The sequence below is a fragment of the Lycorma delicatula genome, chromosome 5 (assembly GCF_047948215.1).
Source record: "Lycorma delicatula isolate Av1 chromosome 5, ASM4794821v1, whole genome shotgun sequence".
Taxonomy (NCBI): Eukaryota; Metazoa; Arthropoda; class Insecta; order Hemiptera; family Fulgoridae; genus Lycorma; species Lycorma delicatula.
In genome coordinates this window covers 128,778,047-128,792,115 of record NC_134459.1, presented here as the reverse complement: position 1 = coordinate 128,792,115, position 14,069 = coordinate 128,778,047, and the positions used below count along the sequence as shown (strand labels likewise).

The 14,069-nt window shown below is 31.1% G+C and overlaps 1 protein-coding gene across 11 annotated transcripts in view; it reads right to left on the bottom strand.

Moving 5' to 3' along the window:
• LOC142325382 (uncharacterized) overlaps window positions 1–14,069 on the bottom strand; it is a 157,207-nt gene that overhangs the window by 7,334 nt on the left and 135,804 nt on the right. For 10 of the 11 annotated variants that reach the window (XM_075367089.1, XM_075367085.1, XM_075367083.1 and 7 more), the window contains one exon: window positions 513–603. In XM_075367089.1, the coding sequence (XP_075223204.1) occupies window positions 513–603 (91 nt within the window). Of the gene's footprint in view, window positions 1–512; window positions 604–3,312; window positions 3,504–14,069 lie in introns of those variants that run through there. The other variant, XM_075367094.1, reaches the window with a different exon arrangement.

Genomic DNA, 14,069 nt, shown 5'->3' with positions numbered 1-14,069 from the left:
AGGTAAAAATTTTGTTATCTAAATTAAAGATTAATAAAAATTAATTTATAAAAGTCCAGTTTTCGAGTAATGTAACAGGCTATTCTTTGTTTGTTAGATTCATAATTGTAACAGTTGTAAGAAAGTTAAATCACACACAAATCAATTTCAAAAATTATCATTATTTATTTTTTATGAATAACAAGATCTCATGCCAGGCACACTAGGGAAACAAAGCAGGGCTGCTTAGTTAGAAAAAGTAGAATGAAAACCAGATTTCTCTGGAGTAGAAAATTAAACAATAAACAGTTTTTTAAGGCGTTATAAAAATTAGCTTGTACTTGTTAGGTTTGCTTTGGATTTACTAGTTAATTCTGAAGTTTTTAACACTTAACACAACTGCAGTGATTACTGATTATCATGACTTTATCATGACCATTATCACTAACTTGATGCATGGTCAGAATTTTCAAAATTATTTCATTTATGAAACAAAGTAAGATTTTATATTTGTAAAATTATTTAATATTTACCATTTTAATTCTGAACCTTCTAAATTTCCAACCACTAGCCACCCTGAGCTGAGCAAGCAGTAGAGCACCCATGCTTTAAAATTCATAGTTTCTGTAAACAATTTAAAAAATGTAAAATAAGGTAAAAAAAATTACATCAAACTTCTAGTACTACATAAAACAATATAAAAGAAATTTAATTCTCATATACTATATTTTTGGAATAACTTTCTTCTCTTTAACAAGTCAACAGTTAGCTGTTGACTCGTTAAAATATCACACGAATATCTAATGTCAGGAGGAGACCCACCCCTGTGCACACGATGCAACTGCCGCATGACTGTGCACCACATTCTCGTGGACTGCGTATGTTATGCGGCGTTGCGTCATCAGTTTAATATACCCAGCAGCATTCGTGATGTCTTGGGCAATGATGGCAGGGTTTTGGAGCGAATGTTTCTCTTTTTGCATAGAACTGGGTTACTGCAAGGGATTTAATATGCTTATATATGTTTTTCTGTAAGGAGAGTTTTTTAATAATTTTAACCTTTATTTTCAATTTGATTTTTTAGTTTAATTTTACTATTCGGGGTGGGGATTTTTGCACAACCCATCAGAGTTAGGTAAGTTTTTATACTTTCTTTATTCTATTATTTTATCTTTAATATTTTATCAGCTTTGTCTGTGATATTAGTTTTGGGTTTTATTTTGCCTTCTTGACTTGTTTTAGTAAATTTTTATTATATGATTAATATTACGTTTACACCTTGTATAACCTATTATTTTGGAGTTATATTACCCTTTTAATAATAACTAAAATAAATAATAAATATAACTTGGGCGATGATAACGCCCAAGCGTTTTTCGCCCACAAACAACCAAAAAAAAAAAAAAACAGTTAGCTACTTCTTACTAAGAAGATAAGAAAATTGTATTAGCGTTAGTTGCTAAAGTTATTTTGTTATTAAAATTTGTTTGATAACTCGTAAAATAATATATTATAATTGATGGAAAAGGTAATGAATTTTAATATGCTAATGATTAATTTTACTTTATTTATTTTAATCATTATTTACCTGCAATATTTAGTCATAGATTCATCTTCAGTCTCCTCTATCCATCGCCTCAGTTCGCCACACATTTCCCTCAATTATACCATCAATCTTTTTCACAGAGCCTTCTCTGTATTATCTCGCTATACTTATTTTTAGCACTTTGTTTAGAAAATTATAATGCTTATTTGTAAGAATTTCTCATAGATCTTGGAAAAGATAAAAAGGATATGTAGGACGTATAATTATCAGTCTGAACAGAATGGTTATATATTTTAATTAGTTAGGAAATACACCATATTGACAATCATTTATTGCTAATGACAATAGTTTTTTATACACTTCTGTTGAATGTTTAATTTACCTCATTGTAACTTATGGCATCTGAACGTCTTAACAGATTAACAAATCAGATGATTCTATCATCATTCATTGCTGAGATTTTCACAAACAGTTGAGTTCAATTGTTAGTATGTTGTTATTCTTTTGACACCATACAAACTATTAATAAGAATCATTGAATGATCTACCTTAAACAGGGTAGGTAGTAAATGTTTAAAATAAAGCAACAACATTCAAATTTCTTTAATTTTAACCTTTTCTAATAAATCATTGTATATATGAGTATTCAATGGAAAAAAATTCAGAAAGGATATCGTGATTTTAATTTTGTGTGAATGTTAATTTTTTACGATCAAACGTATTATGTCAATCCAGATACATTAGTAGCATTTATACTTAACGGTAAACAAGAATAGAGGATCGTTGAGAACCTGGTCACCGAGATCCTAAAAACTAAAGAGACAGATTGTAGGGAAAAAGACCGAAACCCGGCCGCTGGGTGGAACCAGGGAACGATATAGTCGGGGCCCGGTTCCCCCCGCCTGTTTGATGCAGGCAGACAGGTTAATAATATAAAGTATACAGACCGAGTCCCGACCGCTGGGGAGGGACTCTGTCTGTATACTTATGTATCCAAACCGGCGAGCCGATCTACCGTGCCGGTGGGCGGGAAGGCTCGTTTGAGTTAAAGAACACTCTCCTGGGTTGAGCTAAACTTGACTATAGACCCAGCAGAGGGAAAAAAGAAAAATTTTGAAGAATTACCTCAAGTGTCATTTAAACCATTAAGTTAGATGGTTACCCAGGTACTTCGCAGTTAGTGCTTCAGTAAAAAATTACGATACAGTACGGTAATTGTTTATTGTAAAAGTCAGATAGCAGAATGCAATGACCCCAATTAAAAATATTGTGAAAACACTGTGACTAATTCACTATATCGGATAGCAATATTTACTCTGAAAGATGTATTAGACGGGTTTACTTCCTTGTGCAAACATCTACAAAGTAAGTACATCAGTAAGTAAAATTTAACAGACTAAAATAATTGGGACACGAAATCTTTTGCAGTGACACTGTAAGAGAACTATTATCAAGACGTCAAAATTATATTTAATGATTATTATTATTATTAATATTTGATTGAAAATTATTATTCGATTTACTGAATGTATTCGTGTATGTTACGCACTTATAGAGAAAATTCCAGAAGTGAAGACTTAAAAGATTGACCAAGCATTTGATAATGAAATTTTTATAAATTCAGAAAAAAATTTAATTTCGGAAAGCAAAATATAATACAGGTTTCCAAAAAATATTCAGAATTTATGGTAAATAACAATGTTAATATAGATAAAATATGAAAAAAATATTCTGAATTGAAATATAAAATTCTAGAGAAAACTAAACTAGGATTATTCAATACTAACCTTTATCCAAACTAACACTGAATTTTCTAATCTTTCCTTTCTGTATAATATTGTGGGAAATTTTCAAGTAACCAGTGCAGACTGCGAACATGGATTTTCTGTAATGAATTCCATAAAAACAAAATACCGAAACAGACTCGAAAATGAACACCTGGGTGACCTTATGATAGTTAAATTACATTTAGCCAATGGTCAAAAATTAAATACAAATGAAGTTTAAAAAAAATGAATTTCTATGAAAGACGGAAGACAAAAAGTTTAAAAGTTAAGAAAAAGGATATAAAATAAGTTACCTAATTTTTTTCGTTTAAATATGTTACATATAACGTATGAATGTATTGTGTAATTTATACATATATGTATAATTACAGTAAAAAAATTTGCACGAATAGATATTTGAATAATTTTTTTTGGTCACAATTGAGTTTTGAGCACACCTCTGAAAAAAAATTAAAGGGAACTTTGATTTGAAAAATAAACTTTTGTCATTTTTAACCCTTAGATATGAACACTTTTTGAGAGAAAAATGAGAAAAAGATACAAAATTTCAAAATTATTATTTCTAATTCGCAAGATGAAAATGTTTAATTTCCAATAGTTTCTTCTAGGATATCGAAGAGTCCAAAATACCAATAGAATACACATTACATATTCAAAATTACAGCCCATACTTAACAATACACTCACAATAACTGCAAAACTTTCAGATTTCAAGTCGTGAAATTTATTCAAGAACCTATAACTATGTCCAAAATACAATTTAAATTGAATTATATTGTTCATAACTAATTTATTTATTGGATAAATTCATAATTCAAGGCTGACTCGGTTAACAAAAACTAATTTGTGATAGCCGAAAAACATCAACTGTTTTCACATTTCAAAACTGCACAAATAGGCGACTGCATTATAGCCTCACTTAAGCTGCACACTTCTGTTGAAGTATTTACATGCAACTTACAATAGTACAAGTTTTTATAAAGAACCATTAACGGTACACATTTTTCTTTTTAAAAATTAATTCTCAGTGGATGTATTCAGAGCTTAAATGCAATATAACTACTTTTAAAAAATGACCTTTTTCTGAATAAAGCTCCTTTTTTAAATTTCGATTGTATGTTTTTACATAGATATTTGCAATATTATTTAAATTTAGGTTTTTACAACATAGAATTTAGACTTTTCAAAAAAAAAAATTTACCAATGTTAGGTTATTGTAAGAGTACCGAAATTTACTAAAATAACATAATGAATAAAATGGAAAAACTAACATTGAACTCATCGTCTGACATGCATTACTTGCTTACGAAACATAATTATGACGTCACGATGAGATGACTGTCATGGCAACCATGATGAAAGTAACAAGGTGTAGGATTGCGCACAGTATACGGCGCGCATGCGTATACGCTTGTCCCAAAATCTCATTTTCTACCGGGTTATTTGAACATATAAGTAAGGGACTTTGGGACAAAAGTTTTTAGTTGTAAAAAATTTTAAATACATGATAATGATTAAACGAGCTAACAATCGAATATTTATGAATGATTATTCACTTTCAATATGAATTAGTATTATTTGGTATTAATAAAGTTGTAATATTTATTAAAAATAATAAATTTTTTTTTTTAATAATCCTTAATAAAAATAAATATTTTATACAAGTTTATTGATTCTTAAGAGTATTGAAATTGATTGTTAATTAAGATAAAATTCAAAATAATGAATGAAAACCTAAACAAACAAACAGGGGACACATCTTATGAAGTGCAACTGACACAAAGCCTTCGTGTAGCGTGTGTGGCTCTATGGTAACGACTCCTTTTGCTATTCGTGTGGTTCGGTATCGAATCACCGATAATTTTTTTTTATGCTCATAAAATATTTTTTTTACTAATATTATTTTCCATTTATTATGTGGAACTATTTAATGCTGTTAAAATGGAAAATCAACTAAATGGGAGATAACTTATTTCAAAATTTTATAACTAAAGATCTGATATTATTTATTTTGGTCAATCTTCGGAATTGATGATTTTTTAATTTAATTAAATATATTATCACAAAACAATTTTTGAAAGAAATTGCTTTTAATAATCTAATTTACACGGAAAAATGAGATATTACTTATTTTTTTACGGATACCAAAATGAATATTACTTTATAATACTGAAATAAAAATAAAATAAAAAGTTGTTGTTTAGTGAAAAATAATTTTATATTCAATAAACATATTTTTCTAATGAGTCAAATGAAATGCAAGGGATTTTCTAAGTAAACCTTCTTAAACCCCATGCAATAAAGAGAACAATTGTTCTGCATTCAGGTCTGATATCTTAATCCGTTTTGTTTTACAACTCTGACTCATTTTTTTACCTGGACAAAGCAGAAAAGAATTTTCTCTCTGAAGACACAATTCTGTTTTAGCTTTTACACGGATAGTTTGTCTCTGAATTTTCTCGATTTTATAACTACTCGCTTTTAAACAATGTTTTTTTTATACAAATTTATTCTGATACAAAGAACGTGAAATATTTTTCGTTCCCGGAGAATGAAGCATTACAAAGTGTGTGGCTACAAAAATGCGGAAAATCACGTGATAATATAAAAATTCAACATGGTAAGTTCAAAAGTGTGTTTTTTATCTGAATTTAAATTTTGATGAAATAAATATGATTAAATTTCGAATTCAAATGCCTGTATGGGAAAAATGAAAAGAATATATTACTGGCTAATCGATCAATGGAATGAAATTTTCTCTGAACTTATTGACTTCATCTTCAATTAAATTTTAAGTTCTAAAATTAATTAATCTAAAAAATTATATGATTTATACAAATTAAATGTTTGCATAGATGAATTGTCCCCTCAGGCTTCAATATAAAGTTAGATTGATTTTTCTAATACATGTTTGGTAAATCCTTTCGTATACACATGTATGTACTGAAATAATATAGTTACGAAATTTGTGAAATATATATGAAAAATTTTCTATTAATGGGTGTGTGTTATAAAGGGACAAATACGACTCATTTGGCTGTTTATTAGTTGAAACTTTTGCGCATTGAAACTCCGTATGAATTATTAAGAATATTATAAAATAAGTTACTTGGATATTATGAAATATGATAATCTTTAACTTTACTAATTGATCTTTATATTTGCAAAAGTTTGGTTTTGGTTTTTATGTTAATGAAAACTATTTTATTTTCTATGTCATATAAAATGTTTCCATTATATTTTCATTTTGAATTAAAATAATTAAAGTTAATTATTTTCTGAACCGCTCAGTATCTAATAGTACATTAATAATTAATTCAAGGTAAATTGTTTATTAAGAAAAATTATTAGAAATTATTATATTGTTAAGAAATAAACGAAATTAATCATTCAGATCATAATTCTCGACTCCAGATACAGTCAATTAAATTTTATATAAAATAAACAAAAAACCTACACTCCATATTTATTTGTAAGTGCGTGTACACGCCACACGTGAGTACGGCACTTCCTATTTATAAATATTACAGTAAAAATCCACATTTCGACGCCAATTTTCATATACGTCAATAAATTTTATTCTTTTATGTTTCAAAAGTTTGTTTATTTTTGATAATTCTGCTTTTAATCACATTGATGTCTTGCTTCTGTTTGTGCGCCAACTGCATAAACGAATTTAAACACCATGGCGGGAAAAGGATATTGGGACGAGCCACTGCGCAACGCTGGGTGTGTGACACCTTGTTACTTTCATCATGATGGCAACAATCTAACACATTTATTTATTAACAAAATTAAAAATGGCATGTCATTTTGTTTAGCTGAGTCCACTGGATGCAACGTCGAACTGTAAGGATGTATTACAACCTTAACTGAAGGACTTTATAAAGGCAACTAGCCTATATGCGCTATATCTGTGCCAGTAAATTTGAAGCGTAGTAAATCCGTCTCATATTAACACTAAGAAAATCTGTAATCTTATATTACAACCTGATCACTCTTCTGTTACCCTACTACCATAATTTCATTCCAGTACTAAAATAGTCTCTTCAAAAATTTAGGAAAATAAAAATACCCTTCTCTGACAATTTTTTTAAAAATTTATTTGACCTTACTGTGTGAAGCACGCAAAAGAAATATCGCATGATATATAGAACATAGCATAAATTATAGTTAAATATCTAGCGCAGTCTAGTGTATTGTATAATAAGACAAAAACTGTAATTCTAATATTACATTATCGTAATTAGGTATAGAAAGAAAAAGAATTACCGTTATCCTCAAAAATAATTTATATAAATTTCATAATAACTGAGTAAAATTAAGAAAACACCTGGGAATTTTTAACAGCAATTTATTTAGGTTTCCTGAGAAGCAACACGTTTTTAAAAATCTCTTAACTAATCATCGACAAAATTAATTTTAAATATAAAAGTTCTAAATGGATTTTTTTACTCTTTGTCATTCAGTCTTAACAAATAACGCCAACACACATGTTGATTACAACGATAAAAAATATATAACTTGATGTAGGTTATAAAAATAGGATTTCTATGAATAGATATAAAACTAACTATGCCTAAATAGATTAATGGCATTTTATATAATAAATACCTACTTCTGAATAGCTGATGCAAAAATTCACAATTTAAACAAAGAAAACGTACCCGATCCTCCGACACTGCTACAGATGGATTGCAAGATAACTACAGTACTGACACAACAGTAAAAAACTACTAATAGTTAACTCATCTTGCGGGACTAATAATCACAACAGCAAGTGTTTTCACTTTATATTTTTAATAACATTCCCATTGTTTTACCGCGGAAACAAAATGATAAACATGTTACGTATTTTTTATTTTAAATAAATGACAAGAAAATGTCTCTTGCATAATAATTTAACGTATAAATTAAAATAAGAAAACAATATCATACATAATAATTTAACAATTATTGAAGTTACACTTACTTATTATAATTATATATCTCTGGCAACAAAAACAGTTGAGCTTTCTCATTTTTCATTCAATGTTTTCGATTTTAACAGCTACATAACTATTATATTATTTATAATACATAAATAATCAATTAAGTTAATTATTGTTTAAAAAAACATTTTCCTAATTTTATTTCTGAGGAATTTATTACATTTGTTTTACTTTTGTTGTTTTTTTTTTTTCTAATGCTAACAATCACTTTATTTTTTCTAGCATTATGAATTTTAACATTATAAAGCAATACAGGCATTTTAACTATTTTTTAAATGCAATTTCTGTTGAATTTTTCATTGAACATAAATAGTACCAAGAAATATTATCTTTTAACAATATAAATCATTTTCTTTAAAATGTAATGAGTATCAAATATCGTAAAATTTAAGATTGACAAAGGCACCGAAAAAGGGTATCTTGTTGGAAAAACCAGAGTGGTTACAGATTACGCTCTAAATCTCTATAAAGTAAAAGGTTCAATTTCATTTATTTCTTATTAAAATAATAATATTAAATATAGAGTTGTTCATTAATATAATTAATGTTATAATTCTATTAATGTTAATAAGTACTGCAAATCAGTTTTTTTAACAGCTAATTTTCAAGGTCGAAGGTTCTGAGGTTCAAATCATAGTAAAAGACAGAATTTTATATGGATTTGAATACTAGACAGTGCATACTGGTGTATTTTGGTGGTTGGGGTTCAATTAACCACACATCTCAGGCCTGCGTCTGTGCAAGACTACACCTCATTTACGTGTCATATATATCACCTTCATCTCACTGGGCCATGGGAGGTTGCTTTTTGTTCACTAGTTGAACAGACTGCAACTGCATATTAGGAAGAATAGGATAAAATAAAATGTAGAGTTAACAATACTCTTTCCTGCCAGCCTCTATGGCACGAGTGGTAGCATCTCCGTCTTTCATCCGGAGGTCTGGGGTTCGAATCCTTTTCAGACCTGGCACTACAAAATTGTTATTTCATCTCATCCTCTAAAGCAATACCTAACGGTGGTCCTGGAGGTTAAAAAAAAAACTGTTCCTGTTTAAAGTGATGTAAAACTTATTTAAAGGTTATGTTCCGTAATCTATACCAATCTTTTTACAGATCTGACTCATGTAAAGCAGGTAATGATATTTTACTCATAGTAATGATATTTTACTACACATTCAGTCTCCCAGATTAAAGATATCATTTGTTGGGCTAAATATCACTGACATTTTGGTGAGCTAGACAGGCTGTCATCCAAGATATGTTCTTCTTGGTAAAGAACACAATGAGAAACCATTATTCCCCTCAGTTTTCCTAATGAGATCAACGTAGGATGATTATTCTTGAGAATGGCTACATAACAAAAAATGAACTAGATAAATAAACCAAAAATTGGTTGGGGTTAATAATAACTTTATTTCTTTTAATACAAGGCATTTCGTGGTTATCTTTATGAAATTATTTTTCTTCCTAATACAATATAATTTGGACAGTTTATTTGGTTAAAACAAAATAATTATAATAATTAAAATATCAGTGAATTAATATCTCCAACTATATGTTTGTAGAAAAATAATCAATCATTTGGTTGCATTAAACAAGTATCAGTTTTAAACATATAAATTAATCGGTTATATCCCACACTTAGTCGTTTCCTGCATACTGGTTACTAGCTGCCAGAATTAATGTTTGTATTCTTACTGTGCTTGTCTGTTGAGTAATGTGAATCGATTTTTACAGTTATTGAATTATGAAACAGTGGAATTATGTAAGACTATTTGATAGATTTAAAGATACTAAGAACAAATCAAAGATGTTTTTTTTTAAATGTAGATGAAGTTTTGTGCAAATTTAAGAAAGTAAAATACAAGTAGTACAAGAAAAATACAAGAATAGTTTAGATCATTCAACAAGATACTTAAATACCATGTGCAGGTTGTATATGACTAAGTATATTAAAATGATCATATGTAATGTCATACATATGAGAATACTTTGCTGTCCAACCAGTTTTTAATTCCATTTAAACTTACCCTTGCTTTAAGTATGATTAATCAAATGATCCTGCTTGAAAAATAATGACTGTATTTTCTGCAGGACTAAAGATTTTACATCTAGCTTCATAAAACCCACTAAGTTAAAAAAAAATGATAAACCATTTATATAAATTATAAACAAGGATCTATCCTAGTACTATTCCTTGCAAGATTCCACACTAACTATCTGAAAATGAACTTTTCAAAATACTGTTTAGTGGTTGTCATTTATATTTTTTGTATTTATATTTTGAAATGTATAGTGTAAATATTGTGTCTACTATTTGTACTTGTACTGAATTTGTTAAAAGTCAATGAAATATGTTCATTAAAATGCTGCTCAAATTTTTAAATAAAAAGAAGAGAGTTTGATCATTGGTTGGAAGATTTTGGGAAATTAATAAGTGCAAAAAAATAAATGCATTACTATTTCCATAAATTTTTTCCTTAATGGTATGTTACGTGAAATAAATATCACAGCATGCTGTAGGTATTGTAATTGACTAAATTCATAGACATAGAGTATTTAATTTTGAATATCCTACAACATGTGCTTAAAATTTTTTAAAAATTTTATCAGTGATTAAATGCAATCCACTGATCAAAATTAACAGTAAAAACATCAATATTTTAAAACAAACTTGACACAATGGAATATAATCAATCTGATGAAATCAACTTGTTAATATTTCTGATTCTTCATTTTATCTTCTCAGTTTATTCTTTTTTACAATAAAAATCCAATTAAACAATGATCGCAAAAAAATTGAAGGAATACAGTAAAAAAATAAACAATTTCCATTTTTTTTGCTATCTGAATAAATTGTTCCGAGATGTATAGAAGACTGGAGTTCACCAATTACCTGTATAGTCCTATTTATATTAATCTAACACTAAATTCCTATAAACATGCACCACAGTTAGTGCAAAAATAAGTGGATAATAGTTATCCAATGAAAGGTTTCAATAAGAAATCAAATAAATCATTAATTTTTATAGAAAATTATGAAATGTAATAAAAAAAGAACGTAATAAGTTTTTCAATGATTTATTGGATTTTAACTAAAATACTGAGCGATAAAGAAGGTTATTATAGCTGACCAAAAATACCTGCTTTATATACAAATTAAACTCTCAAAATCCTGTTATTCAATTTTTGGTGTATGTAAGCACTTGTATGAAAAATGAAATATGTGTACGTTCATAAATCAATCTGCAGGTCTTCTTCTTGAACAAGTCATTTGAAACAGTCCAGCACCAAAGCCGTCCAATGGCAATTTTCTCTCCTTGCAACATGCCTTGCCCACTGTAACTGTAAATGTTTTATATATTCCAGCACATCTGTTACTTTTGTAATACATCTAATACTAACTGCTATCTTCCTATCTAGTCAATCCCAGCATACATTCCTCGTTGTATTGATCTTATGTGGCAAATTCGGACCGAAGGCTTGCCACATAAATATGGAAAGTATAAGTTATTCTAAGAGCCAGGATTTATCGAAACTATGAGGAACGATAGTATTGATCTGGTTGCAATCCAGGAAACACATTGTAACACTGAGGAACAATTGCAGAGAAGAGGCAAAATACCTGGATATGAATTACTTGGTGCCACATACCATGACGCTTACGGCGTCGCTACTTACGTTAGGCGCGATATAGAAAACGCCACTCTCATGTCCACCTCCACGGACAATGAAATTCATAATGTTGTAGTTAAAATCGAAAGTATAACAGTGTCCAATATCTATAAACCATCAGCTGTATCATGGCCAACGTCAGTAATCCAAATACAACCTCATCCTGCGGTCTACTTGGGAGATTTTAATAGCCACCATGAACAATGGAAATATAAGGATTGTGATGCGAACGGTGAGGCTCTGGTGAGATGAGCTGAGGATGAGAAGAATCTTAGTCTTGTCTTTGATGCTAAAGACCAATTTACTTTTAAATCAGCGGCTTGGAGGCGGAAGTATAACTCGGCTCTATGTTTCACCTCAACTGACAGCAAAGGTCGGCCACTGCTAGTCACCCGAAAAGTTCTCTGCGACTTTCCCCACGGCCAGCACCGTCCAGTTATTATAGAGGCAGGTAGCCGAATTTCTCTCGTCACCTCTGTACCCCGCCCTAGATGGAACACCAAAAAGGCTAATTGGGAAAATTTTTCTAGGGACCTGGATAAATGCCTAGGCTGGATACCTCCAATCAGCAAAAGCTATAGCAGATTTATTGGAGCAGTAACAAGTACCGCTAAGAAGTGCATTCCTAGAGGGTTTCGCAGAGAATATATTCCAGGGTGGTCCCGAAATAGCGAAGTTCTCTACCGAAGCTTCCTCGAGACGGGCGATCAAGAGGTGGCAGACGAACTTCTCCATAGCCTCGATGCTGCAAGACAACAGAAATAGTCGGGAACGGTGGGAAGTTTGAACTTTCAGACCTCGAGTCTTCATGCATGGACTCTGCTAAGAAAATTAGGAAGCCGATCTCCTATTCAAAGACCAAAAGCAAGTGTCTCCCCAAACACCGTGGCATCCCACATAGTGGCAACATCCAGAGTACCAAGAGACAGGGCGCACACAATTGAGATAAAACGCGAACTAAGGAACTTCAGGAAGAAGGCAGGAGAGACTGAGTACGCTCACCCTTTTACACTTGAAGAGATTGAATCGGCGTTCAGAGATGTTGCTACAGGGAAAGCACCAGGGTTCGTTGGAATCAATCCGTAATTTTTATTAAACTGCGGAAAATACGCAAAACTTTGGCTGGCCAGATTTTTCACAGCCATTTTGAAACCGGGGAAACCAGCAAACTTGCCTAAGAACTATAGGCCTATAGCATTGCTATCAGTGACATATAGATTACTAGAAAGGCTTATCTACAACAGAATCTGTCGGAGGATATATGATGTTATACTAATTGAACCAATTTGGCTTTAGGCCAAAACGAAGTTGCACCGACGATTGAAGCGGGGTTCCAAAGAAATCTTAAAACCTCTGCTGCGTTCCTTGATTTATCAGCCGCTTACGACACTATCTGGAGAGAAGGCATGATTTGTAAGGTCCTACGTGTAATCAAATGCAAACTAACTGCTCGCCTCCTTAATAACATGTTGAACGACAGAATGTTCCAAGTTATCAAGGGATCCGATATAAGCTCATCGAGGAAACTCAAGAATGGCCTGCCAGAAGGGTCGGTACTTGTGCCTCTCCTTTTCAGCCTCTATTTTGCGGACATGCCAGAGACAAGATCTAAAAAGCATGGCTACGCCGACGACTGGGTGCTAACAATAAAATTTAGATCATTTGAAGAGTCGGAGGAGGTCCTGATGGCTGACCTGGAGAAACTGGGAAGGTACTTCCGAAGATGGCTCCTCCAACCGAATGCTAGTAAAACAGAGGTGTCATGCTTCCATCTGAGTAACAAGTTTGCTAATAGGGAGCTTAAAATTCTATTTGAGGATACATGGCTCCGGAGCCATGAGGATACATGGCTCTAAGTGGGAGCATCGGCTTCCACTTTGCGCACATCGGCTCTGAGCCTGGTCTTCTCGGCTGCTGAATACTGTGCACCAGTGTGGCTTAACAGCCCTTATGTTCATAGAATTGATGCTCAACTTAATGACACTATGAGAATGATTGCCGGGGTTTTCAGGTCTACTCCCGTGGAATGGCTCCCGGTATTGAGCCACATACCACCCCCGAACCTGCGCCGTATGAACGCTTTTGTAAGA